This window comes from Trichophyton rubrum, assembly GCF_000151425.1.
Source record: "Trichophyton rubrum CBS 118892 genomic scaffold supercont2.5, whole genome shotgun sequence".
Taxonomy (NCBI): Eukaryota; Fungi; Ascomycota; class Eurotiomycetes; order Onygenales; family Arthrodermataceae; genus Trichophyton; species Trichophyton rubrum.
In genome coordinates, this window is record NW_003456424.1 from 1,559,082 (window position 1) to 1,584,766 (window position 25,685).

Below are 25,685 nucleotides of genomic sequence, written 5' to 3' on the forward strand. Positions count from 1 at the left end.
CTCCCTCACGCACCATCCTATCCAGCGTCAATGTCTGTATTTTGTCAAGCTGTATTCCCGTGGAACCCACCTGAAACGGCCTCGAGCACTTTGTGGGAGATCTGGGCGGCGGTCTTGTACTTGGTCAGGGTATCGGGGTTGTTGAGCGTGTAGTCTGGCCCGTCAGCATCACCACATCACACCACGCATATCGCAGGTTTCCAAACAGTAAATAGTCGACAGTCTACCCGTCTCGAGATCTATGCGTCTTCTACTTACCGATCTCAGTGTTTTCAGCCATGGCGGCGACTCTAACAGCAGCAGCAGCAACAACAGGCTATCTAGTGGAATAACAGTCGAGAAGTCGGTCGCGAGAGACGGCCCAGAAGCTCTCCTGCGTCGGTCCTGGTCTTCCTGTACGTCCTGGTCTTGTCTTCCTGGCTGCTCGGCTGCTCGTCTTCTCTACTTGCGGGCGTTCGTGGAGGGGGAAAAGCCAAAAGGTGGGATATTTTTTGTTGTTGTTGTTGTGGGCTTTTTTCGTGTCCCTCACCTTCTTCCTGCTCGTTGCTTTTTCGGCCCATGACGTCGATGCGCAGTGACTTCGCGGCTCACCAGATTTGCTAGGCGGCCGAAGTCACTCTGCATAGCAGCCATGCAACTTCCCCGGCCTTTACTTATTGCTTGTGGCACACTCTACTATCAGCGGCCAGGAACTCGCAGCTACAACCAGGACTCCAGCCAGCCAGCAGCCGCAGCCACGGCCTCTACGTCGGCTTCCCTGCCCTGTCTCTTGAGTAGCTTCCACGGCCAGCCCGCCAGGATACCCGAAGAGCTCGCGGAAGGCATTTACGAGCCAACCAGCCTTGCACATGGAACCAGGATGACCCGCGTTCTCGTAGCAGAAGCCCACGATGGAAAGGGGCAGCAGCAGCAGCAGCAGATAAAGAGGCCAGAGGGGGGCGGCGATGAAGACGAAGACGGGAGGCAAGGTACGCATCTTCATCTTCATCGTCGTCTTTGTCTTCTATCCTGCTGCGTCTCTCTCTTCCCTTCACGTTAAGATGAAGCTAGGCAGCTTGCTCTTCCGCATCCTCACGCATAACATCCGCTATGCAACAACCTCGCCCTCCGCCGGCGAGCAGCCATGGAGCATCCGCGCGCCTCACATCGTCAACGAGCTCGACTACCACAGCCGGCTGAACCCAGAGAGCTTCGTCTGTCTCCAGGAGGCGCTGCACAACCAGGTCACCGACGTCCTGGCCGGCCTCAACGCTCGCCCGCACGCCCAGGCCGATGAATGGGCCTACTACGGCGTGGGCAGAGACGACGGCAAGCAGGCCGGAGAGTACTCGCCCATCTTCTACCGCCCGGCCGTCTGGACGCTGCAGGAGAGGGAGACCGTCTGGCTGTCCGAGACGCCCTCTGTCCCGTCCAAGGGCTGGGACGCTGCCTCGATCCGCATCGTCACCATCGGCGTCTTCAACCACAAGGCCTCCAACACCACCGTGCTCGCCATGAACACCCATCTCGACGACCAGGGCAGCAAGTCCCGTCTCGAGTCGGCCAAGCTGATTCTCAGTCTCATCCAAAAGTACCTTGCTCGCCACCCCGAGGTCAAGGGCAACTTTCTCGCGGGTGACTTCAACAGCATCGAGAGCCAGGAGGCCTACCGGGAGTTCACCAAGCCGGGCTCCAGTATCGTCGACACCTACAAGAAGGTTCCTGCCGCCCAGCACTATGGAGACGAGATCACCTTCACGGGATTCGACGGCAAGACCAAGGGCAGCCGCATCGACTATGTCATGGTCGGTCCTCAGTCGGCTTCTGCGTCCATCCCTTTCACTGTCAATGGGTATGCTGTGGTGCCTAACAGGTTCGACAACCGCATCTACAACTCCGACCACCGCGCTGTCGTCGCCGACGTCACTCTCTAGTCTAGTCTATAGCCACACAAGTCCCAGTAGTACATACATAGCTTTTTCTTCCATACATAAATTCATCTTTTTTATTTTGTATCTTCGTCTATCTGTTTTTTCGTCTTCCTTTTTTTTTAGCTTCTTCTATGGCTGGCCTGCTTATGTCATGATTACATCACCTAATTAGTCATTTCTTATTCATCAGCGACGCCAAAAGAGCAAAAAAGACGAAAAGACGAGAGAAACGAAGGAAGAAACAAGCAGAAGCCGACGATGATTCCATCTTTCGCATCGCATTCTCGGTCCTTCTCTTCGCTGACGAACAGGCCAATTCCTGACTGCTAGTTACTCACCTCTCGCCTCTAGACGGCCGGCGTTGGGTTGCAGCTTCGTTCGTCGCCTTCGTTTCGACCGCGTCAGAGACACCCTTGAACCGTCTCTCTCTTGCTCTCTCTCTCCCTCTTACCGAGTAGTTGAATCTGCTACCTCCTTGCAAGTCGCATTCACTGCGCGATTCCGGTATGCCCTGCTCCACGTAGCCTGTGCCCCCCCGACCGTCTTGCTTCCGCCGGAGCTTCGTGTGGGTGGTGTTTTTGGACGCGGCACTGACGACGACCTTGGTCGACTCTTTTTGTTAGACACCTTTTAAGTTAGCACAGCAACATCGCAGCCATCGACCATGCCGTGGCCCGAAGCCGAGGAGAATACCGGCCAGCCAGATGGTGCGCTACAGGGCTCGCATTCACATTCACACTCGCCTCAACCTGTAGCTCCCGCCGCAGGTAGCAGCGAGCAGCCGGCGGAGTCGCCACAGGACCAACAGCTAGCTCCTGGCGGCCATAACGGAGCCATACCCGCTGGTATCTTGGAAGGGAAACAGAATGCTAGAGCTATAATGGGCGCCTCAGAGCTTCCGGACGGACCAGCTCATACTGCTGAGGGCGGAGGAGAAGAAGGAAGTGTAGGAGGGAGCGGTAGTGGAGGAGGAGGAGGAGGAGGAGGTGGTGGTGGTGGTGGTGGGGATGGCGATGAGCCTGCTAGACAAGGTGGTGCTAGCTCACCTTCTCCGCAGGAGGCCAGCATCACAAACGGAAACGGAGTCAGCCGGAAACGGTCTCGTTCTGGCTCTATCATACAGTCTACAGCTGCTGTGCCTGCTTCCGCTGCTGCTGCTGCAGCATCTCCTGTAATAGAGGATGACGGTCTGCCGCGCAAGACACCCCTAGACAAGGTGCTTTTGGAAGACTACCTATACCGAGAATGGGGCCACTCCGCCCTTGCCGCTACACGGAATACACACCAGGAAGTCCTCCGCCAGAAACTCCAGGAAAGAGACTACTATCTTGCCCTCAACCAGGAAAGACAGGTCAATCCAGCTGCTATCTTCGGCCCGGGCTACGAAGGATACGGTAACACCAGGACAGATCTTAGGTCACAGCACCCACAGCTTCTCTACCCATCTAACCGGAGGCGGCCAGGTGGGCGGAAGGCTAAAGAGCTGCGCATACCTCGAGAGGACATGCTTACCCAGTCAGACCAGGATGAACATCTCGTTCCTATCAGGCTCGACATCGATTGGGAAAAGGTCAAGGTTCGGGATACTTTTACATGGAATCTCCACGATCGCGTCACCCCGGTCGACGTCTTTGCCGAGAAGCTGGTGGAGGATCTCGGTCTACCGCTCGAATCTTGTGGCCCGCTTGTGCGGCAGATCACTCAGAGCATTCATGAACAGCTTGCAGACTTTTACCCCCAGGTCTTTATCGAAGATGAGCCTCTGGATCCACACTTGCCCTACTCCGCCTACAAGAACGATGAGCTCCGGGTTCTCATAAAGCTGAATATCACCATCGGACAACACACGCTTATAGACCAGTTCGAATGGGAACTGAACGATCCCCATAATTCCCCTGAAGGGTTTGCTATCCAAATGTCCCAGGACCTGTCCTTACCGGGAGAATTCACCACAGCAATCGCACATTCTATCCGTGAACAGGTCCAGCTATTCACCAAGAGTCTGTACGTCGTCTCATACCCCTTCGACGGCCGACCAATCGACGATCCAGACCTGAGAGACGCTTTCCAACCATCCCCTATTCCATCCACTTTCCGCCCCTTTAACGTTGCCAAGGAATATACCCCTTACCTATACGAACTCAATGAAGCAGAACTTGATCGGACGGAAGGCTCCATCTCGCGTGAGCAACGACGACAGAAACGAGTCAACAGGCGAGGAGGACCGATCCTGCCTGAACTCAAGGACCGTCAACGAACTATTCGGACTATGATCGTTTCCTCGGTCATACCAGGGTGCGCCTCGTCCATTGAAGAAAGTCGACTATTCAAACGGTCAAGTACCAGTCGCCGTGGCAGAACCTCTACCGGCCACCGTGATGGTCTGGAAGAGTCGGACTCCTCCGAGAGCGAAGAGTCTTCCATCGGATCTCCGGCTATGTCTCGTCTCAACCAGGGAACCGCTAGAACAAGAGGCATGAGACAAGCGTCTTCCATGGCCCAGTCAGCCATACGAGGACAAATGGGTCGCTCAGCAACGCCCGAGACAACCGTATCCCACTCTCACGAAACAAGAACATCCGCCAGACGGCAGAACTATAGAGAGGAAAGCTCAGAGGCACCCGAGAACCTTATTGTTAAACTGAAGATAAATCCGGATAAGTTACGACGCCTCATGCGCGACCTCAAGTCTGGCTCGAAACAATACACGGGGTCTCCCAGTGGCCCATCCACAACTCCCACAGGGAAGTCAAGTGCTCGTGGATCTATGGGGCCTCCACCGTCCCAAGGCCAGCCTGGCTCAGCGACAAAGAAGCCAACCAACCCTCCCCAGTTCCATGGTGTCATTGACGCACCCCATCCATTACCCCCAGGAACTCAGCCGGTAAGCATACCCTTACTACGTTTACCTCACCGTAACCTAACGGCTCACTAACCACACAAACCCTCAGCCCCCTCCTCCCCAGTGGCTCATCCAAGGCCTTGTAGGCCTTAAACGACAATACCCCAACGACTCCTTTGAAGGAACAATGCGCTACACAGCCGTAGATCCAAACACAAACCTCCCTATCCCCAACGCAGCCCAAACACATCCCGGCCAAAAACTACCATACAAATACTTCCCCCGAATCCGCTGCAATGACTGTCCTGGAAAACTCTACACACCCGGCCCAGCAATGACAGTCGAGAACTTTGAGGTCCATCTCAAAAACAGAAATCACAAGGAGGCCGTTGCGGCGCGATTAGCGAGGGAGAAAGGGGGTAGCGGCCCACCTCCCGTTCGACGGACACCAAGCAACAGCTCAGCAACTAAAGAAAGCAGTGCACCAACTGGTACGAGCACGTCTGCAGGTAACGATTCGTCTGGTGCTGCGTGATGGAACGCATTTATGAAATAAGCGAACACTCAAGTGCAAACAAGCCAGCTTAATGCCAATGGACGGATAGATGGAATCAATTATACATATTTACGTTACCCCTTCCCTCCCCACCATCGATTCTCACATTCATACGCCCCGCCACTCTCATTGATACTTGTCTGTCCATTCCTTCTCCTTTCCCTTTCCATTTACTTACCTCACTGGGATCTCGGCGGAATTCGAGCGGATTCAATTATCTATTTTTTTGGCATGGTGCATTTTTCTCACGCTCCTACCGTTTATTCTTAAACTTCTGTTTCGTTAATATACCTTCTAGTTACCTTTTCTCTTGCTGTCTTACTTTCTCTTTCTTGGGACAAGATGCATCCTATTATTACTCTTCGTTAATTATTAAGAGAGGTGTTAGTGTAGACTTGTTCAAATAGGCGGTAATATGTGAATACAGACATGATGTAGAAGAGTGGCTGAACCCATCTAATTCCATAACTACATGGCTGGCTATCTACTGTTACCTACACGCAGATAAAAAAAAGGAAAATCAAAGAAAAGATTTGAAGCAATTATATGCACAGAGATATTTGGTTAACGTAAAAAGATGGAGATCAGATGCCGGCAAAATCAATGGGGGAAAGGGGGATTTTTAAAAGACATGGGCAGCGTTGAGTAAAGTGAGCGTTGAAACTAATATATCAGGTTCATGATTTGACGTTTCTCTTCGGTCTGCCTGGTGGATTTTTCACAGTTTTGGGTGCGGGCTTTGCTGGACGGCCTCGTTTGGACTTTCGTGTCTCCAGGGCTGGCGAGGATGGCTCAGGCGTTGGCGACGATGATACCTCCGGCGTTGATAGGTCCTGGGGAACATCGCTCATCTCGGCGTCTTCAGGCACCTGAGGGAGATCGTTCTCTTCACCTTCACCCTCCTCGGCACTGTCGTTGTCACTGTCATCTTCTTCCGAGTCAGGGGCCTCCTCCCGCTGATCCCCTCTTTCATCCCACGCTTGCATTTCCTTGTCGTCTTCATCACTGTCACCCTCCGCATAGCTAACATTCATATTCTTCGTACCTCTACCGGATCTCCGTCGCGCTGCTGCTGATGAAGGCTTGGCCCCTTCATCGCCGTCAGAATCCCAATCATCTCCGTCCTTCTTTTTCTTGCGTTTGGGCTCAGAGCCACCCGCCGTAGACTTCCTGCGAATAGGAACGGTTCGGGATGATGTTTGCTTTTTCTCTTTTCGCTGCTTCTTCGAAGATCCTCCATTCTCATATGCGTTGTCATCGTCATCGTCTGCAGTTGGTTTGGTACTCGACTTGTAGTCAATTTTCCGCTTTTTTCCGGCTACAGAGCTTGCATTCATGGTCTTCGGTTTCATGAACCGTCGAACAACCCGGTCTAGCCTATTTTCAACCACCTCAGGCAGGAAGTTCTTCTCAGCTGTTGATTGAGCCTCTTCGTGGCTCGGTATATTTGCAAATAGACTGCTGGGGAGTCGCATCTTTCCTGGGAACGTCTGAAGGATATTGGCTACCCCAGTGCTGCCACTGCCACCAATTTTGTGTTGTTGAGAGTAACATTCTGCGAACCTGCGGATGAGGGCTTGGGATAGATCTGAAAGGGTATGTAGTCGGGCGGACATTATTGCGGATGCTTCGGGGTCTGAAATTGCGTCCTGCGCTTGCTTGACGCGCTGGGCAATGTGGAAAATCAAGGAGAGGTTGTTTTCATTGGCGACTGCAGAGAGGTAGAAAAGGATATATCGGCAGAAGCTAACTAGGTCCTCCTCGATTGTCAATTCATCGGATCCTTCAGGAGGGTAGTCGGGGTGGTGCGCAAGGAGGGAGAGAAGACGAGCAAATAGAGCTTCCATAGTCGTTTGGGATGATTGCTGGTCTGGGCCAGCGGCGGAACTGCTTGGTCGGCGGGAAAAGAAGGACGCTCTTGATCGTATCCATGTAAGTGTACTATCGTAAAGGTTTCCATTTGGTTCAAACGCGACGAGGAATGTAATGAGGTACCACCGGGGGTTGAGATTTGGTGTCTGAACGAGTCGCTTTTTAACCTGGCCGATAAAGCCTCGCCTTACTTCGAGCAGAGGGTCTTGAGTCACTAGCGCAATGGCATTAAAATTCTGAGGCGTGAACATTCGGTCACAAACTGATTTTGAGGCACAAAGCTTGACAACTAATTTAGCAGCCATCAAACGAAGCCTGGACCTTTGTGACCAAGGGGTATCTTCAGTCTTCGAAAGCTCTCCGTTTTTCTCAATGAGAGTATTTAAAATAGCATAAACCGAGTCTGCATATTGTCTGAATTCTTCATCGTCATCAGAGTATTCTCTAGAGCGCACTCGATTCACAAGTATTTTCAAAGCCCACTCCTTAGCTTGTAGTTCCTCGTCCGCTTCGTCAGACCATGAGTACCCAGGATTTGGATCTGGGTTGCGATTTTTGAATAGGATCTGATCTGTAGCAATCCTGAGAATGGCGTCTTCTTCTCGGTCAACTTCCTTGGATGCGAGAAGCGTGAGTTGAGAGAGAGCTGCCAGTTTGGTTAGGAAGTGGTTAGATCCGTAAGTGAATTTCTGCACGCTCTTCTTGACAAGGTCCCGAGCATACATCTCTTTCTTATCCGAAGTTGCCATAATTATGGAAACTGCGCACTTTGCCGCAACGGGGGACGAGCTGTACATCGCATAATTTATTAGAGCTACTTGGAACTGCTTATGAGTTGGTAGTTTTGCCGGTAGCTTTTTAGCAAACCCGGCACAGGCCATTAGGATTTCCTCGACAGCAGGATCATCACTTCTTTGTGCATTAGGAGCCTGCGACTCTAGATCCTTGCACATTTCTTGAACATGAGTTTCGAGAACTTCTGGATTTTGTGACGAAGTTTCACGTAGAAATTCATGCGCTACATTGCCTAGCCCATGTTCATCGGTCCTTGATATTGTCATAATACAGGGTATGTGGCTTCTGTTGAAGATCAGGGAGCTGCTGCGGTAAATCAGAGGGATCAAGGACTCAAGCATTGTTGTAGTTGCGGATGTACTCGACAAGATTCTGTTGGACAGTTCTCGTATAGCCCTCGCTACAATCCTGTAGTCACTTGCAGCGGCCATGGCAAATCGGATGAGTTGGTAGCTGCGCCTATCATGCATCTTTACAAACTTCCACAGGTCCGCAGAGGCCCGTGAGGTCTCTGGGAGCATTTTAGAGAGCTGATCGATGACTCTTGTTAGTTTACTTTTGACCGCTTCCTCATTATCATCCATCACACCTCCCTATTAACATTGCTAGTCAATACCCATTAAATATAAGTTAGAGACGTAGGAGACTTACATTGTATTCTTCGCATGCAGTCAGATAAAAATCCATGAAGGCTCGCATTTTGAGCTGTCGAGACTGAAAAGCGAAGAATACATTCTTTGATTTCTCATCTAGTCCATTGACCAATGTGAGAATACGACGGGCACGTATGGAGTCAGGGTCTACATCATCTTCCTGATTGCCCTTAGCAGTCTTTGATTTCTGCGATTGGCCTTTGGCTTGCTTAGACTTTATCGGTGGATAAGTAAGGGGCAAAAGCACTTCGTAAATGACATGGTCAAGAAGCACTTGAAGATCGAGGTCATTGGTATAGTAAGCGTCGAAGATTTTCGAAGGTGCATCTTTAAGAATGGTCATAACCTCCTCGTTGTTTGCTTCAATATCGCCAGATGCCACTGCCCACATTTTTCCTAGTACGTTCATTGCTTGTTCACGTACCGCATGTTTCCTATCTTTAACTCGCGCTGCTAGCACTGAAAGAAGAGAGTCAGGCTCAGAAAGGCCGCCGTCAGACCCAAGCTTCTTGATGACATCCTTATAGCCAAATTTTGCGAGGGCCTCTACAGCAGCAATCCGGACCTTTTCGTCGGCGTCTCCTAAGGCCCTGGCGAGCCCGGCTATCAAATTGTTTGACTCTGCGGTATTCAAACCTGTACCTCCAGCTGAGGTATGGAGTATCCTCCCAATTGCCGTGGCCCATGAGGCTCGCACAGAAGGGGACTTATCCTGGCGGCGAGATAGGAAGCTTTCATATGCTGAAGAGTGGGATTGCGAGAATGGCTTGGGTGATAGAGGATTCAAAAGAGCATTCACTTGAGAGACAGAGTCTGTATCATCACTTAGAGAAGGACGAGGGTAGGCAGCCGGATCCAATAATGGATCGGGAGGCGGGCCTGCAACACCAATTCCTGCTGCTAAGTCACCAATAGTCTGTGTTGCCAGCAGGCGAAGGGAAATGGAATCTGCGGATAACTCTGCCTCAAGCTGTGGGATAACATGTTGCAGTACATCCGGGCAGGCTCGCCATAATTCCCGTATCAGCCTATGAGCCTTGTTAAGATCTTTGATATTTTCACCCTCATCTTCAGACTCGTCCAAGCTATTACGGCGATTTTTCAGCCCATTGATACCGGAGGGGCCAGAAGCATCCAAGATGACATTATTGAAGTATTGGCTGATGTAGCTTGTTAATTTTTCTGGGCAAGCATTACATATCGCTTTTGCCATGTTATAAGCTGGGGGATAGTCTTTCAGCAGTAGCGTTCCCTGCTTTGCATCGACAACGCCGGTGGCTCCCTTTTTGCCCTTCCCAGTGGAAGTAGACAAGGAATGGTCAATAGCCCGAGGGTCAACGCGCAAGAACTGCGCAACGATCACGTCAATAACTTCTGGCGCTAAACTAGGCGCTTCATCAATGATTGGAGCAAGCAGTCGTGTCATGTCGTATTCCACATTTTTTGCTAGGTCCTCCCCGGTTGACGCCTTGGAAGATCCCGACACAATATCGAAACATGAAGAGAATAGAGGAAGGATCAGGGTATCAGGAGCGTGGACATCTGTAAGCAGCACGATACTCTTGACGTCTGCTAGTGAGGAAAGAACATATATATGTTGATCATTATATGCGTTGGAGGGGTCTGCCAGCGCTGGTATAATTGAAGTCACAATCAATGTGAAAATATCCTAGGTTATCATTTCGAGTGAGCTAGAGTAGCTAATTTGAGAAGAAATAATGGGTACATACCTTTAATTGATTCACGGTGAAAGGCGCATTGGGAGCACACAGGCGCAATATGTCCACAACGCAGCAGGCTGTCCACGCGCGAACACCTTTATCCCTATGCCCCAAGAGATGTCCATCCGCTAGCTCCTGAGAGACCTTTGTCAACGAGTTTCGATCTATATCCTCTTGATCTAGCATTCGTAGCTCTGAACCTAGCTCCTCGAGTCTTTGGAGTAGATGTGCAACAGGAATAGCTTTCCCGGCTTTCCATGAAATTGCCTGGTTAAACTGAAGTTTATGTAACGAGCCGTCTCCCTTGTCCTGGTCGGATTGTGCTTCTTCCTCTTCTTCCTCCTCCTCTTCCTGCTCTTCAGATTCCACTGCCGCTTCTACCTCCTCGACAGGAGTCGCCTTAGCGGGTTTGCGGGTTCGTCTGCGCGCAGGCATCGCGTGTGGTTTCCGGCCGTCACCAAGTCCTGGAATGGTGTCAGATAGACTATTTATGACCTAAGGATATACAATCGCCTATGCGCGGCCCCTGAAGATGTGTGTCGTGATAGGGAAGGTTGTGTATCTTGATCATGGACGTTCGGCCCTCAGAGCCAGCTCCGCGCTGTTTGTGGTCGGCTGCTTTCTTCGCAGTTACCGTGGATTTGAATATGTAGAAGTGAGACACTCGAACCGGCTCACTGCGACAGGCTGGACAACTCGGCACCAGCAATAAAATGACAGATATGAGCTCTGCCCGTGTAATGGGCCGTTCAGGCTTGCTCAAGGTCGTAAATTCATAGTTATTTCGATGCGCGAGCGCGTTTTGCCTTATGTAAACCTTATATTATAGTCACGTGATAGATAACTTTCACCGAGGTATCGTTTCAAAAGTGAACAGACAGGCCTCCTTCGATGCATTTTGGTCAAGTTGATATTGAGCTCAGGATGAAGACTAGGAGGTGTAGAAGAGGATATGTTGAAATAAGGATAATTCAATATATTATATACTCTAAATCTGATCTAAAAATGCCTCCTTCATATATGCATAACTATACAACTCCACAGCTTCCCAATTTTAGATGTAACTGATTCTACAAACGAGAGATATGAATGTAATTAAATATACATACCATCACACCTTTGGAATGAAGAGGCTCATAGCTCTGATTCTAGCTCCGTATACATAGAACAATATCGGAACCGGAATCATAGCTAGAGTGATGAAGGCTAATACACTGCTAGCCCATGCAACTCTGAGGTTGTGGTACATTTGAGAAGCGAACATAGGGAAGGCTGCTCCCAGCAAACTTCGGATGAAAGTGTTGGCAGCTAGTGCTGAGTTGGCATATATAAGGTAAACGTCGACGATGTAGTTTATCCCCTGTAAGAAAATGATGATCAACCCGAAGCCTATGGGAACACCGGCGATAACTTGCGGGACCCAGGTGATATGAGGCGATGATGTCCAGGCGAACAAGAACAAGCCAGCAGGGAGAGTGAAGGCAGCAAATATCATGGGTGGCAGGCGATCTTCCGGGACTAGGTTGCCAGTTTCCTTGAGTTTCTGAGCGTATTGGTGTTTGCTGATGTAGATAAGGACGGCGCATCCTAGTAGAATACCGATCAAAAGGCCAATGAAAGGTAGAGCAGCAACACCGGGGTGTTCCCAGCCTCGAACTTCTCCAAATGAGATAGGGTATGCAAAGAAGAAGAGGTAGAGGATTCCGTAGACGACAGAAAGATAGATAGTTGTTAGGGAAAGAATGGGTTCTAGGATCAACATCTCAAATGGACGGCTCAGATATTTGTGAAAGATATCGTTGATTGTCAAGGGGCTTTCGTCAAGAGTCGAGTGGAGGGCCCAATTCTTAGTCTCATATCGCAGTCGTTTTGCTCGGTTTTGCAGGATAACTGGAGCAAAAGTCTCTGGGAGGCTGAATAAGGCCACAAGACCAACTGCGGCATCAAGAATGAGAGTAATTCAATTAGTCCATCGCCAGCCGAGATGTGAAGGAACAATGAATCCACCAATAATAGGTCCAGCAATGGGTCCCAAGAAGGTGGCTGCGCAGAAACCAGCGGCTGCAATACCGCGGTCAACAGGCTCCCAGAGATCTACCAAGGCACCGCCGACGACTGCAAGAGTCACAGAGCCAAAGGCACCGATCAAGAATCGGCAGATGAGGATAGTTGCAAGGTTTTGTGCTACTGCGACGGGAATCTGGAATATGGCGGAAATGGTGAAGCAGACGAGCATAGGAAGTCGTCGACCATACACTTCGGAAAGGGGTCCCCAAATAATTGGCCCAAGAGCGAACCCCTTCAGTATACCATTAGTATGGGTTTAAATGGGCACTTAGATGTCCTATTCACCTACCAGTACAATAAGTGCGGTACCAAGTGTGGTAACCTCCACAGATACACCGTATATCTTTGCTGTTACTGCCGTAGCTTGACTGAAGACACTGCTCGAGAAAGTGATGCAGAAGGTAAAGAAAGAGAGCATCATAGTGATGTACCACTTCCTCATACGACTGAAGTTCCTTGGGTTCTCGGGGTCATGGGGACCCTCCCAATTCACGAGATCGGGGTTTTTCTTGGGCTCATCGTAGGATAGAGGGGGTGAGGGGACGGATCCAGGCAACTCGCCCTTTTCGAGGTCGGGTTCATGAAAACGCGATGATTCTGGCAAGCTGCTGTTATTCCGAGCTAGCTCTGGGATATTGGCTTCCTTTTTTCGGTCCATTGAGTGAGATGCAGCTGTATGCTCTGCCATGATCAACACAGAATAATCGCCTATGTCAGGCTCGGTAGTTAATTCAGGAAGCAAGCTGGATGGTAGGCAACTTGGGAGAAACTGGTGGTTCATATCCAAAACCGCTCAGCAACGGGATATATACACGCATATATATATACCCCTAAAAGCAGATTTCAAATCCATTGTCGGTCTTAAACGAAGGCCCGGAGCCGATCACCCAGTCATAACCGACTGCAATGCCGACATGACATATCAACCCGAAGGGGGTTAAGTACGATGATGCGATCCCCCAAGGGAGTCGAATCAATGCAAAAGGATCCCATGGCTCGAGACGATGAACTCTTCATGCATATACCGCATATGAAACGTAGCAGATTGCCGGTTCCTTTCCGTAGCTGGGGCGGGTATATTATAAAGCTCGCGGCAAAAACGTGCCGGATAAAAGAGCAAGGCTATCTCTCTCGCTTGAGGCCTGAAAAAAAGGCAAGCGCCTACATCTATCTGTAGGAACCAACAATAAGCCCGCAGGCTGTTGTTCGTTGATAGGTCTGCTGGAAGCAAGGATGACCATTGAACTCCGGATCTGCTGCCATGACGTCACAGTCGTGTCCATTTTGCTCCGAGAGAGACAACATGTCGTGTCTGAGGAAGACGAAGGTCCGCAGAGAAGTGGCTAGCCTATAATTTAATTTATGCATAGTTAATGGCCGGGATCAATATAGCGCATCAAAGCTCTAACTATGGATATGCTGTGTTAGTTAGTGATAACGGAATACATGGGTTGAGAATTGGACTTAGCTAGGGAATTGGATAGTTTACCCTTTAAATCCGATCGCTGCCATGAAACATCCGCAATAACTATCAGAATTTACCTGCTATCCAAGCATTTGCAGTGCAGCATAGGTGACACTACATTGCATATCAGCGCTTCCTTCCCCGACACTGTTGGGGCAGTTCAAGTTCTGCTTGTGCGAGGAGCTCACTACAGCCATCGCTCGCGCAATGGTGAAACACCGTCGCCCTCGACCAACAGACGAGCGCTTGAACACGGACACTATCAAGATGCTACTACAGCACGGAGCCTCAGTCTTCGTTACAGACAAATTGGGCGAGACACCAATGCATGTACTTACATACTACGGGGCGGTATTCGCTCTTCCAGTCTTGCTTAGAATACCATAGATACCCCAATATCTTCATTTCGACTCTCTACGGAGAGACATTGCTCCACAGGGCAGCCCACGGGAACCAGGTAGGAATCATCGAGACTACTTGCAGACGGAGCATATATCAATGACAGGTCTTTGTCAGGCCGGACAGCGCTTTTATTCGCCCTCACGGAAAGATTAGGGATTGCGGAGATGTTAAACAGTCGTCAATCTACTGCTTGATCACGGAGCAAAGGCCACAGATATAGCTCAGGAAGGATTGACGGCTCTGTACTGTGTCGCAGATCTCCATAATGAGCATCATGAAGGGGTCACAGCTCTTATAGAGCGTCTTATTGGCCTTGGTGCAGATACCGAGGCGCAGGCCATTGTGCCGGGAGATATATACCGGTATAGCCTCGGGGGCTATCGTCTCACACTTTCTTTGAAGTAACAACTTCCGATCGCCAGCGAACAGACACTGCTACACTGGGCGGCAAGAAATGATATTCAATAGATCAAATAAATGCGTTGCAAGTTAGGTGTTATATCCACATTAGCAATAGAGCATCAATTTAATATGATATACGTACCTAGCATGAAACAGCGTGTTCCAGAGCAGCAATTCTTCATCATTGGGTATATCATGTAGGTTAGATGCTGATCAGTCGAAATCAAAGTCGAAGTGGAAGTTCATAGCAACTTGAAAAAGCAGAGTCAACTAAACGGCAATGTCGTTCTGTCAATGCTGATGGGTGGATGAGAGCGTCTTTCCTTTTATATTGCTACATAAAGACTTGTTCTGAGCTGTTGAAAATGTATCCTCCACGCCTGTAGTCTAGTACCCCAACGATAGTGCAATCGCCAAATGCATCTAAAACCAACTCCGGGGTAACGCTCATACTCCGCGAATCACATAACCCTTACGAACCGGACCAGAAAACGCCGATAGTTGAGGGTAAACAAATCTGAAAGTACATAGGGGGAAAAAAAAAAAATCGTCTCGTTAAACATATTAGGCCAGTATAATAGTACATGTTGGAATTTTGAATTACGTTCGAAAGTCGTTCTTTTTTTCTTTCTTTCTTATTTTTTTTTTCTCACAACGCACGTATCGCGCAGGAATTCGAAATTCGTTCGCTCTTCATTGGGTCATCAAGATTATTCATTATTAGACAGAGATCAGGACGAAGTTAGCGCCGATCCAGCACCACTACTGTCACTAGCTTCGTTTGCCCTGAGATCTCGTAGCATAGAAACGGCTTTGTTGACTTCTTCACTGGCAATGATAGCGAGCTTTGACTTGGTTTCAGAGTCAAGGGCACCAGACGCATCGACCTGGTCATAAAGCAGACGGGATATTCTGCGATTAATATCGGTGTACTCTTCTTTGGAAACTTCCTTCCGACGATAATATGGCTTTAGGGCGGAGCTGACCATCCTTTGGAGGTGGGATTTGGTGGAAAGAGATAAACCACGTGTAGGTGACGATTCATTAGATCGCAAAGGATGGGATGAGGAAGATAGATCATGGCAAGGTTGAAGACCAACGGGTATACGCCTTCGAGAACGCCGTAAACTTTCTTCTGATGATGCATTGCGTGTGGGAGCAGGAGAGCGGGAAGGGGAAAATTCTGGAGAGGAAAAGTTGGAGTCGCTTGGTGCGGAGTCAACAGAACGCGGTGGTGGAGTGGTAGACGATGGACGAGAAGAGGAACGGCTGGAGGAGAGAGGGGAGAGAGCGGGCGATGAGGGGCCAGAAGAGCTCATTTCTGTGGGATTATAGGGAGATGAGGCTAGTCGAAGCGGGACAGTATGCATGTTGGGTGTTGACGACTCTTCCACTTCTTTGAGCAAGGACTGAAGGAAGCTTGGTCCTGAAGGGGGAGAGTGACTGTTGAGTGGCTGATCATCGCCATTGGGTAATCTGCCACTGCCTCGGCTTGATGATTCTCCTCCATGATCAAGGATATCTGCTAGAGCCTCTGGACGTTTTGTTCGTGGTCGTTTGAACTTTCTTTCTGGCTGGGCGGGCTCAGGCTCCACCGGAGAGGCAGTAGGAGATTTTCGTTTCCTTTTATTGCATGATGTCCCTTCCTGGACAGCGTTTGCTCGCTCAAAGGCATTCCAAGCTCTGATTTCATCTATAGATTCTGGTTCTGGAGTTTGAATCCTAGGCCGTGGTCGCGATGGCCAGCCTCTGCGCATTTCGAGGAGAGCAGGAACGGCTTCCCGTAACCTGCTCGACCCGCCTTGACGTTCAGCAACCCGGATTCGTCGCTGCCAGGCTCGAAACTCTCTAAGATTCGTCTCCTCTTGTCTTCGTTGGAGTAGAGTGCGGCCAACTCCATTGTCTTCTTCATCATCAAACGGAAAATCAAGATCAAGATGAAGCTGGTCCCAGACGGACTGCCACACTCGAGCCCAGTGAAGAGCATTTACCTGAGTGTTGGCGATATGCCTCAGTTGATCTGCCCTGGTGCGTCGACGGGAGACACGAAGAGAAGGGGCAGGGACTGGGGTTGAAAGGACACGTTGAGAATTGCATTGCATGCAAAACCATGGTCCAGACGGGACAGAATCTAAGCCCAGACAGTAGGTATGACATGCAATATCACACCCATCACATAGCAGAAGTACAGCTTCGTTGTCGTCGTCACCACATATTGAACAGGGCTGAAACTCGTCTGTGTATTCAAGCAAGTCATCCCCAAGCATAGACGGATCGATATCAGCGACCTGGACTCGGTCTTCCACGACATATGAAGATATGGCAGGTCCTGCAAACGAAACTACAGTCAGTATAGTTCTATCAAAAAATGCTTCTATGGAATAGGAACAAGTGGGCGTACCTCCAACTTTGGTTACCAGCTCGACAACATTGAAGTTCTGTCTGCAAATCGGACAGCTGTTTGCTCGTTCAACCCAGGGCTTTAGACATTCATTATGCAGGTTATGGCCACAGGGGAGCAGATGGGCGATCTCAACAGTCTCAATGGCAGTGTTCTCCTTGGGCAGCTGGCTTGTTGCAGTGAGTAGGCTTGGCACGACGTCAGCGGCATCGCCTTCGCCAAGGTCGCCTAAGCACACAATACATGTATCTGACATTGCTGGAGCAGCGATAGGGGGCGGGAGTACAGCTTGCGGGCGTGGAGGACGGCATGAAGAGCAGCTGGCGAGCGAGGGCAGCTTTTCCTCGACGCAGCACGGCGGCAAGCAAGGCGAGAAGTGAGGTTGTGATGTTAGGAGGAAAGAAAGTTGTGGGGGGCGAACCAGCCGGCCGTTCTTTTTGAAGCATGGGCAGACGGCGCGCTAGGCCGTGTTAGGCATAGCGCCGGCAACGTGATTTGGGCTCATGACAACGTTAGGTAAGCATCGCCTGACTGGGATGGGCTTAATAAGCCTGGAGGGATGGAGGGCGCAGGTGAGGCCGGCAGCGAGTACGGCTGGAGGGAGACAGCGGAGTGTGAGACAGTCAGGACAGTTAGCAAGCAGGTGAAGGAGGCTAGGCGAAGGCAGCGACTGACCTGGCCACTGCGGGACTACAGGATACTACTCCCGGGACTGAGAGCAGCAGAAACGTGAACGTTGCTGGATGGTCAGCGCCAAAAATGGAGACAACGAACACAGGAAAGATAGAGCTGGAGAAGCCAGGAGCGTGGTGGTGGCGCGGGCCATTGAGAATCAATAGGATTTTTATTTGTCTTTTTATTGCGTTAACATCTATTGGTAATAGTCGATATTCGCCGGACCTCGTTTTGTGAGCTCGAGCCTGGGCATTTGTGCGTGCTATCGACAGAGACATAAAAAGCAGTCGACCCTTTCATTCGATCCTATTGGTTTCGTTCTTTTTTTTTTTTTGTTTGTACTTTTCCCTCACTCGCTCGGAAAGAGTGCGAGAGGGGGACCGTTTGAGGGCGTCATCATCACATGGTTTTTGATTTGGAAGTGCAAGAGAAAAAAAATCCCCATGTATTAAAACTAAAGAAATAGCAACTCCATTGTACCAGCCCAAATTTATACCTCAGCGATTTCTCGTAGACGTCGGATGGTTGATCTGGTGGTGGCAGCTGCAGCGGTGCTACATATCGTGCAAAAGTTTCCATGTCAGCAGTCTGCCCCCTCTCCTCCATTTCCCCAGTATCAAGAGATTTGCGGCAGTTTTCAAGTCTGGCGGACCATGATTGAAAAACACTGCCGGGAAATCAACTTACGAGACAGTCCAAGCACCTCCGGCGACGGTCTTGCGGCAGGAACGGCACTCCCAGATACCAACAGCAGTGCGCTTAACGCTGTTCTTGCCGCAGAATGTGCAGATGTAACGGGCGTGCTGGGTGACTTCCATCTTCTTCACCTGCTTTCGGAGCGAGGCACCGTATCTATCATTTCACCCAGGTTAACCTTTGATCTCCTTCCATCTTCTTCGTTCGAGCAGTAGCTTCGTTTCCGCGTTGTCTGCTTCGACCATCGGGGAGAGGACTGCAGAATCGTACCTGACACCATATTTACCGGTAACGCCGACTTCTGCAGGAATTAGTTAGCATTTACACAGTCTGGGAAATATTTTTATGTGCTTCTAACGTACTCTTAGTGCGCTTCGTCATCTTGTCGCGCTTGTTATGTGATGAAACGGCAACGAAAGTCGAAAGGTGATGATTGAGAAGTTGAAGTTGCAATTCTTTTTTTACTCCCTCACTTCCTTTGGCGTTTGTGTGTGTTCGCTTACCTGATCGCAAGGCCCGGCTTGGCGAGATCCCGTGACAAGATATTATCACGTGGTTCTATACCTCGGTTTAGCTGATATAAAGCTTGGCGACTTTGGATGTTTTGAAAGGCCCAGGTTTCCAGGGGGCGACAAGCAAGGATGTAGACGAGACAAGCGGGAGAGCAGCAGGCCAGAAGATAAACTGCTGCTCAAGGGCATGGAAGGATAGCGTCCAGCACTTTAAAACTTTTTGGTTGTCTTTTTGTCGCTCTGTCTTTACCCACAGCTACTTCAAATCACGATGGCATCGCCCCGCAGTCTTGAGATTGTGCTCCTGGGAGCCACCGGATACACGGGGAAGCTATGCGCCGAACACATTGTCAAGAATCTTCCTACCAACCTCGCATGGGGAATTGCTGGCCGCTCTATGAAGAAGCTGGAGGACCTGTCTGCCAAACTACTTACGTATAACGATGACCGCAAGGCTCCAGGTACGGTAACGAAGGCTGCCTACATCCACCTAACCTATTAGATTGAACTATTTTCCACAGATTTGATGCTAACTTGGCATAGAAATTCTCTCGGTTCAATTCAATGACACTGAACTGAAGGATCTGGCCTGCAAAACGAAGGTTATCATCAACTGCGTAGGCCCATATCGCAAGCACTCTACCCCGGTGGTCAAGGCCTGTGCTGAAAACGGTACCCACTATGTTGACGTGTACGGCTCTGAAGCCACTTATTTCTTCCGTTTTTACTTCTTTGGATATTAATTTCCATATAGGACAGGAGAGGCGCCTTGGGTTTGCGATATGGTCAAGAAATTTCACGAAACCGCCAAGTCTACAGGCGCTATTGTATGAGCCTCCTATGCATTATTGCTCTGTTTTCAATGGGGTTCATTTTAACTAACTGAATTCTAGTTGATATCTGCGAATGGTATAGAAAGCGCACCAGCTGACTTGCTAACATACTTCATGGCAAAATCCATCAAGGATCAGTTTGGTGTTGTCACGGATGAGACAGACATGTCCCTTTACCACATAAAGTACGTTTGGCTGGCGATAGCTCTAGGCGATATCGCTGCTAACTCTGACCTATAGGGGAAAGTTCAGTGGTGGCACCCTTAGAACTATTATCGACTTCTTTGACAACCTTGATTCCAGCAGTGGCGACCCATACAGAATCTCAGTCTCGAAGCCGGCTCAGCCAAAATCAGTCCCCATCCTTCGCCGCATCTTTGGTGTGCATTATGTTCCAGACATTGGAGTTGGTACCACCTGTGTCTGTGAGGCATGCGATACTGCAATTGTCCACCGTACCAGTTCCTTAATGCCTCAACTATTTAACCCAAAATTTAGGTTCTGGGAGAGTATGAAAACCCGCAATACCCTTACTGGCGTTGCATTTCACTTTGCTCTCATTGTTACAGCATTTGTCCTGTTACTGTCGCCAGTCAGGTGGATGCTATCACGTTATTTCTATCCTCCTGGCGAAGGCCTACAAGAGGATGCCAAATCGGGTTTCTCAGTCGAATACAGGGGGATTGCTACTGCTAAGCAGGATCAGCCCGGAAAGAAAAATATCAGAGTTCTCGGTTCGTTCCGTTACGATGGATGCCCGTATAAGCTTACGGGAATTTTCCTCGCGGAGGCTGCCCGGATTCTAGCTCGAAGCAAGAATGTTGGGCAAACCATTAAGGGGGGCTACCTTACTCCCGCGTCCCTGGAGGATGAGTACGTCGAAAACCTTGAGAAGATTGGGGCACAATTTAAGTATACCGTCCTAGAGCATTAGTAGATAGAAGGGGCCAGCCGTCTAACTCATCAGTTATGTTTTTTACAAGTTTCTATAAATGGACCAAGAGTTGTAATTGTAAATCACGCACTAGTATGTATATAACTGTAATAAAATTCTTCTTTTTGGGAGAATCAATGCCCACTGTAATAGTAAGCCTTTGCTTAGAGCTTCACTTTCCTCCCAAACACCACTCCTTCAATCCAGCTTTTAATATGCGTATTGCATTCTTCAGGTCTTTCCCAGAGAGCCCAGTGTGAAGCAACAACTTCAGCCCTAGTCAAATGTTTGATATTCCGCTCCATATTCCGCGAAAGCTCTGGCCGAAGTGCAGTATCATTCGTGGCTAAGATATACAGGACTGGTATATCCAAAAACCTGTTCAAGAGCTCTAGCTCGTCCTTCCAGTTTTGCTCACGGGTTCTATACCAGCTCACTACTCATTAAAAATCAGCTTAGAGTACGACTTATCTTCAAAGGGAGGGGGTCATAGTTCACCTGGCCCATGTAAGCCGGTCCTTGAAAACTCGTTCACATAGTAATCCATTTCCTATGTTAAACTGAATTAGATCTTGAAAATACCTTCTGAGAAGGAAAGCGTGGGATACTTACTTCATCACTGAGTAGAGGGGTTGGCTGAACGCCGGGCAGTTTCTCAAGCAGTACTCCTTTTTCCATGCTTATTTTATTGCTGGTTTGCCGTCTGTTGTCCTTCCACCATACATGGCGTTTAAAAATTGACGAATGTCCTCCTTTGACCGGATTATGTCTTCTAATCCAGCATTGGTAAGCTGGGCCTGATAGCCAAAGAAGGGTATTTTTGCAATGATCTGTTCAAGTGATAGATATTGCTTCGAGGGTGGCCAGTAAGGGGTACAGACTGAAAATACGTAGGTAACGAAGTCTGGCTCATAGAGAGCAATGCGATAGACAATGGCACCACCCCTGATACGAATTAGTTGATGCCATACTTGATGATTGCAAACAAAAGATGAAGACTTTACCAATCATGCCCTCCAAGAATAACTTTCGAGGCCCCCAACTGGCGCGCAAGCTCTCTCATGTCCTTAGCACATTGCCTATAGCCATAGCGCCAGGCAGACTCCGTGTTAAATTTTGGAGCTTACTATAGATGGTCAATAGAAGTCACATCATACAATGAAGAGACGAAAGATTACACACAGTCCGCCCATAGCCCATACAGTCTGGAGCCACGACTCTTAAACCAAGGTTGAGAAGTGTGGGAATTTGGTATCTCCAACCCATCGAAAGGTCAGGGAAACCATGGATCTGCACATATTCAATATTTTTAGTTACACTATGATTGTGGACAATGCAGTTGATGGGTAAAGACGAACCAAAAAGATAGTTGCTCGATATTTGCCATCTGGAGGAGTGGCAAGGAGGTACCCTATTAAGCTGTCAGTGGCTCCGAGGGTCTACACGGTGGTTGTATAGATGCATTGATGCAATGATTAAACATTTATGAAATTGGGATGCGTACGTCGTTCCGTTGACGAACGTAGAACAATGCCTGATTCTCGGGTCAGCCGGCACTTGTATATTATCGAGCGGCATCCTGTCTGTTGTACGTGGAATAGGGGGACAAGAGCCGCGGCTTGCTGGCTCTTGCAGGTGGGCAGATATAAGTTTGCAAAGATGATTCTCTCCGAAAACCCCCCCTCTATATATGTTGTCTGTTATCAGTTTGATAGTTGATGCGGTTTCGGTCTTTATATACCCCTGGATTAAACGGAACTACGGAAAGAGTGGATCCCGCGTTCTACAAACGGCCTTGGGACGAGGGAGAGGTCAGCCGAGGTTAAACCGCCGGCAGGTCCTATACAGACATCGGCGCGACTTCTACAAAAGCGGGACAAAGCATAGTGATTATTGATGAACTGAATCACTTTGTTTGCTTGACGTTAACTGTACGCCACTTTCGAGAGCTGTTCGACTTGGATTACTCTTCGAGATGTGCACCTGTTGAGGCATCGGGTTACACGTTCGGGATTGCCGAAGATGCGCGGTATGAATAGCAACCATTATCTCACCCAGAACAATGGGTATGATACTTTGAAAAATGTTAAAGGTGCAGCGAAAGACGCTGGTAGGGGGAAGAGAGAAACAGCTGGAAAGTATAAAGAAGACAAGTAGGACATACGGCGGAATATCCTATTTCTTCAGCAGCAGAAAGCGCAATGAACGTGGAAGGGATAAGGAGAAAGAAGAATCCACCAGTCAATAAATTACAGCATCCTCAGTATTTTCCATTAGTACCTCACCGGAGTGTTCCTCATCAAGTCCACTTGGTCCTTGGGTTGCAGGAGGCACGGGGACAAGGGTAGTGTCAATTAAGGTTCGTTGCGGAGCCTCACTGGTCTGTTCGAGCGGGTCGTTAGTATTAGATCCTATGAGGTCTGTGGTATCTTTTGTGGCCTTATCCTCAGCGGAGTTATCATCAGGGTTGTCAACGGTAATTTCCCGCTCGTGGATGGTTGACTCATGCTGCTTATAACGTGAACTTGAATCCATTCTTTCCTTCTCTATACTTGATTTTGCTTCCGCAATTTGGCTTTGGATCTTTGTTTCGTCTTGAGGTCGAAGGTACCACGGCCGATAATACTATTAAGAGTTAATAATATTATCTTGAGTTATGTCAAGTCACACAGGAATATGGGAGGAGAAGGCGGTTTACCAATGATGGTTCCGTTTCAGTGCGGAGAAAGTGTGCCATTGCAAGCTTGTTCGAGTGACGAATTTCGGCCTATCCAAGCTGTGAGTTAACCGTATCATTAATGAGAACAAACAACATCCATGATTTTCACATACCGACTGGGAATCATACAAAACTTGATCTTTCCTCCTCGACGCCAGGAGATCTTCATATTTCTTTTTGGTTAGCTCATTGTATTCTTTATCCTGAAGCTCCAGCTTTGCTTGCTGTTTCTTGTCGATCTCTGAGCGTTTTCTCTGCGCTGGAGTAGAAGAACTTTGAGACAGTGTTCCAAGTAGAGCACCGAAGAGCCTACGACCACGTTTCCGCTCCTCGTCCCTCCCTGGCTTGGGTTTATCTGCTGCCTTCACATCACTCGAACCGTTCAACCGTTGAGTATTCGAAGAACTTGGCGGGGTAGACTGATTCGCACGCTCGGAGAACCCGTCTGCACTCAGCCGCCTCCTTTTACTGCTGCTGTTACTTGAAATGCTCTGTCTTCGCTTTGGTAGAGCCTCTAGGCCGGGATACTGTGGAGGTTCAGGTAGCGCGACGGCGGATGCGATTGAACTGTGTTTATATATTAGCAAACTAGCACGTAACGATAAATCTAGTCCGAGGACGTGACACTTACCTCTCTGCCATGTGTACTCAGTAATAGCTTTAATGAGATCTGTCACGTAAATGCTGTGTTATTTCGCAGTGGTATGGTATTCCAAGATGCTATGTATGAGTTGACTGACCAGCTTCTGCTCGCTCCCCGTTGCGGAGCTTTTTTTTTTTGGTCTAGAGCCAAGATTTCTATTACATAATCATATAACTAACAAACTCACATTTAAAGTTCTCCAATTACATCACAGAGACATCGACATCGATTCATGGATACATTCGGACAGGAGTACTCCGTACAACCAGCTGTTCATGCCAACTGTATGGAAAATACGTAAGGTCTGTATGGACACTTATAGCAGGAAGCATATGATTACCTATTTCAAGCAGATTAATAAATTAGACATATCGACGTTACTGGAACAGATCCGAAAAAAAGAGCAAAACATCAATTTGGTCAGGGCAAAGCGGGCTTGGAGGTGTGGTCTCATTGAGGCATCGTTTTCATGCACTGAAGGTATCCTCGTTATGCCTTGGATCCTTACCCTCCTTCGCATAGCTCATCGATAACCGTTCAGTCATATGCTGTTCTACCGTTTTGTGAGAGAATCCAACGCCTTCTTCTGGGTGCCCAAATCCCTCTACTGGCTCCAGATTTGCATTTAGACAGCCATCGAGGAAGAATACAATGCTATATCTCTCTCTTTCTGGCCGTTTGCATACAACGCGATGCATGCTGCTTTTATAAATGCCGTTGGTAACCATGCTAATCATATCTCCTATATTGACCACGTAGGCGCTAGGATTCGGGTCAATGGGCCACCACACCTGCTTTCCGTCTTTTTCGACCAGAACTTCGAGGCCAGGATTGTCGTCTTGGAGGAGCAGGGTGATTACACCAAAGTCGGTGTGCGCCGATGCTCCGTACTGTGGCTTGCCGGTCACACTCCCTCCGTTGCGAGTGGCGGAGGGATAGTGGAGAAGGCGAAGCGGACATGCCGGAATTTTATCCAACCTGATTAGATTGTGCAGGACAGTTGGCATATTTTCTGTCATACCAACGGTGCTATGCCCGTGGGGTATCATTGTATCTCCTACTAGCTGCAGAACCTTGAAGGCAAGGTGTTGGACGCTTTCGTGGTATCGCTCGCATGGTTCCTGGAATTGTATGATGGACAGTAATTCTGTCGAGGGCCAAACGTTTTGGCCCATAAAGAAACGACCGTACAAAGGATCGGATGGCAGGACGTCGCTGCCTACATAGTAACCCTATTTGTTAAGAATTTCAGCAGGAAGGTTCCGGTTATTAAACGCCTATCAGCATAGCACGGGCTATATAAGAAAACGATGACCAACAAGGTCAAAACAGATCACAAAGCAGCATCGTGGTTTTCTCACCTCCTTCAAGTCTGGTAATACGCCTTCTTCGTAGGACTGGCTGGCCAACACATCATACCCTCTATGACCAATGAAGTTTGCAGCATTGAGCTTCTTTTTCTCTTCCAATGGCAAAGCAAAAAAGGAATGTGCTGCATCGAAGATGTTCTGTTGCAGAGATTTGGAGATGCCATGTCCAGTGATTTGAAAGAACCCGGTCGAAATGCAAGCTTCCCTCACATCTTCA

At 49.0% G+C, this 25,685-nt stretch overlaps 12 protein-coding genes across 12 annotated transcripts in view; 4 read left to right on the plus strand and 8 right to left on the minus strand.

Annotated features, from left to right (window-relative positions):
* The window catches only part of TERG_12269 (uncharacterized protein), a gene marked incomplete at both ends in the record, with an annotated part of 1,463 nt that extends 1,183 nt beyond the window's left edge, over positions 1 to 280 (minus strand). Inside the window, 2 exons of the mRNA XM_003234698.2 lie at positions 71 to 154; positions 259 to 280. Coding sequence (XP_003234746.2) covers positions 71 to 154; positions 259 to 280 — 106 coding nt within the window. The remainder of the gene's footprint in view (positions 1 to 70; positions 155 to 258) is intronic.
* A 351-nt stretch (positions 281 to 631) lies between these two features.
* Positions 632 to 2,287, plus strand: TERG_05339 (uncharacterized protein; the record flags this gene model as incomplete). Its single annotated transcript, XM_047748414.1, has 2 exons — positions 632 to 968; positions 1,051 to 2,287. 2 exons carry the CDS (start codon positions 632 to 634, stop codon positions 1,911 to 1,913), a joined length of 1,200 nt encoding a protein of 399 aa, XP_047604396.1. The 3' UTR covers positions 1,914 to 2,287.
* Positions 2,288 to 2,574: 287 nt separating this feature from the next.
* Positions 2,575 to 6,458, plus strand: TERG_05340 (uncharacterized protein; the record flags this gene model as incomplete). The annotated part of the gene is made up of 2 exons (XM_003234701.2): positions 2,575 to 4,794; positions 4,862 to 6,458. 2 exons carry the CDS (start codon positions 2,575 to 2,577, stop codon positions 5,285 to 5,287), a joined length of 2,646 nt encoding a protein of 881 aa, XP_003234749.1. The 3' UTR covers positions 5,288 to 6,458.
* On the minus strand, positions 5,986 to 10,784 carry TERG_05341 (uncharacterized protein; the record flags this gene model as incomplete). The annotated part of the gene is made up of 3 exons (XM_003234702.1): positions 5,986 to 8,568; positions 8,627 to 10,297; positions 10,359 to 10,784. 3 exons carry the CDS (start codon positions 10,782 to 10,784, stop codon positions 5,986 to 5,988), a joined length of 4,680 nt encoding a protein of 1,559 aa, XP_003234750.1.
* A 593-nt stretch (positions 10,785 to 11,377) lies between these two features.
* Positions 11,378 to 12,111, minus strand: TERG_05342 (uncharacterized protein; the record flags this gene model as incomplete). Its single annotated transcript, XM_047748415.1, has 2 exons — positions 11,378 to 11,419; positions 11,467 to 12,111. The coding sequence occupies 2 exons, from the start codon at positions 12,109 to 12,111 to the stop codon at positions 11,378 to 11,380; spliced, it is 687 nt and encodes a 228-aa protein (XP_047604397.1).
* Positions 12,112 to 12,298: 187 nt separating this feature from the next.
* On the plus strand, positions 12,299 to 12,676 carry TERG_12270 (uncharacterized protein; the record flags this gene model as incomplete). The annotated part of the gene is made up of 1 exon (XM_047751251.1): positions 12,299 to 12,676. One exon carries the CDS (start codon positions 12,299 to 12,301, stop codon positions 12,674 to 12,676), a length of 378 nt encoding a protein of 125 aa, XP_047606570.1.
* Positions 12,677 to 14,145: 1,469 nt separating this feature from the next.
* On the minus strand, positions 14,146 to 17,442 carry TERG_05344 (uncharacterized protein). Its single transcript, XM_003234705.2, has 2 exons — positions 17,087 to 17,442; positions 14,146 to 17,014 (listed from the first exon to the last, which is right to left on the minus strand). The coding sequence occupies exons 1-2, from the start codon at positions 17,340 to 17,342 to the stop codon at positions 15,417 to 15,419; spliced, it is 1,854 nt and encodes a 617-aa protein (XP_003234753.1). The 5' UTR covers positions 17,343 to 17,442; the 3' UTR covers positions 14,146 to 15,416.
* An 809-nt stretch (positions 17,443 to 18,251) lies between these two features.
* Positions 18,252 to 18,838, minus strand: TERG_05345 (60S ribosomal protein L43; the record flags this gene model as incomplete). Its single annotated transcript, XM_003234706.1, has 4 exons — positions 18,252 to 18,315; positions 18,449 to 18,613; positions 18,728 to 18,758; positions 18,820 to 18,838. The coding sequence occupies 4 exons, from the start codon at positions 18,836 to 18,838 to the stop codon at positions 18,252 to 18,254; spliced, it is 279 nt and encodes a 92-aa protein (XP_003234754.1).
* A 151-nt stretch (positions 18,839 to 18,989) lies between these two features.
* TERG_05346 (uncharacterized protein) lies at positions 18,990 to 20,736 on the plus strand (the record flags this gene model as incomplete). The annotated part of the gene is made up of 4 exons (XM_047748416.1): positions 18,990 to 19,430; positions 19,513 to 19,796; positions 19,863 to 19,987; positions 20,043 to 20,736. Exons 2-4 carry the CDS (start codon positions 19,752 to 19,754, stop codon positions 20,734 to 20,736), a joined length of 864 nt encoding a protein of 287 aa, XP_047604398.1. The 5' UTR covers positions 18,990 to 19,430; positions 19,513 to 19,751.
* Positions 20,737 to 20,900: 164 nt separating this feature from the next.
* Positions 20,901 to 21,414, minus strand: TERG_05347 (uncharacterized protein; the record flags this gene model as incomplete). Its single annotated transcript, XM_047748417.1, has 3 exons — positions 20,901 to 21,172; positions 21,235 to 21,286; positions 21,349 to 21,414. The coding sequence occupies 3 exons, from the start codon at positions 21,412 to 21,414 to the stop codon at positions 20,901 to 20,903; spliced, it is 390 nt and encodes a 129-aa protein (XP_047604399.1).
* A 1,563-nt stretch (positions 21,415 to 22,977) lies between these two features.
* Positions 22,978 to 24,097, minus strand: TERG_05348 (uncharacterized protein; the record flags this gene model as incomplete). The annotated part of the gene is made up of 4 exons (XM_003234709.1): positions 22,978 to 23,361; positions 23,435 to 23,503; positions 23,569 to 24,022; positions 24,087 to 24,097. 4 exons carry the CDS (start codon positions 24,095 to 24,097, stop codon positions 22,978 to 22,980), a joined length of 918 nt encoding a protein of 305 aa, XP_003234757.1.
* A 468-nt stretch (positions 24,098 to 24,565) lies between these two features.
* On the minus strand, positions 24,566 to 25,273 carry TERG_05349 (uncharacterized protein; the record flags this gene model as incomplete). Its single annotated transcript, XM_003234710.2, has 1 exon — positions 24,566 to 25,273. The coding sequence occupies one exon, from the start codon at positions 25,271 to 25,273 to the stop codon at positions 24,566 to 24,568; it is 708 nt and encodes a 235-aa protein (XP_003234758.2).
* Positions 25,274 to 25,685: the final 412 nt, after the last annotated feature.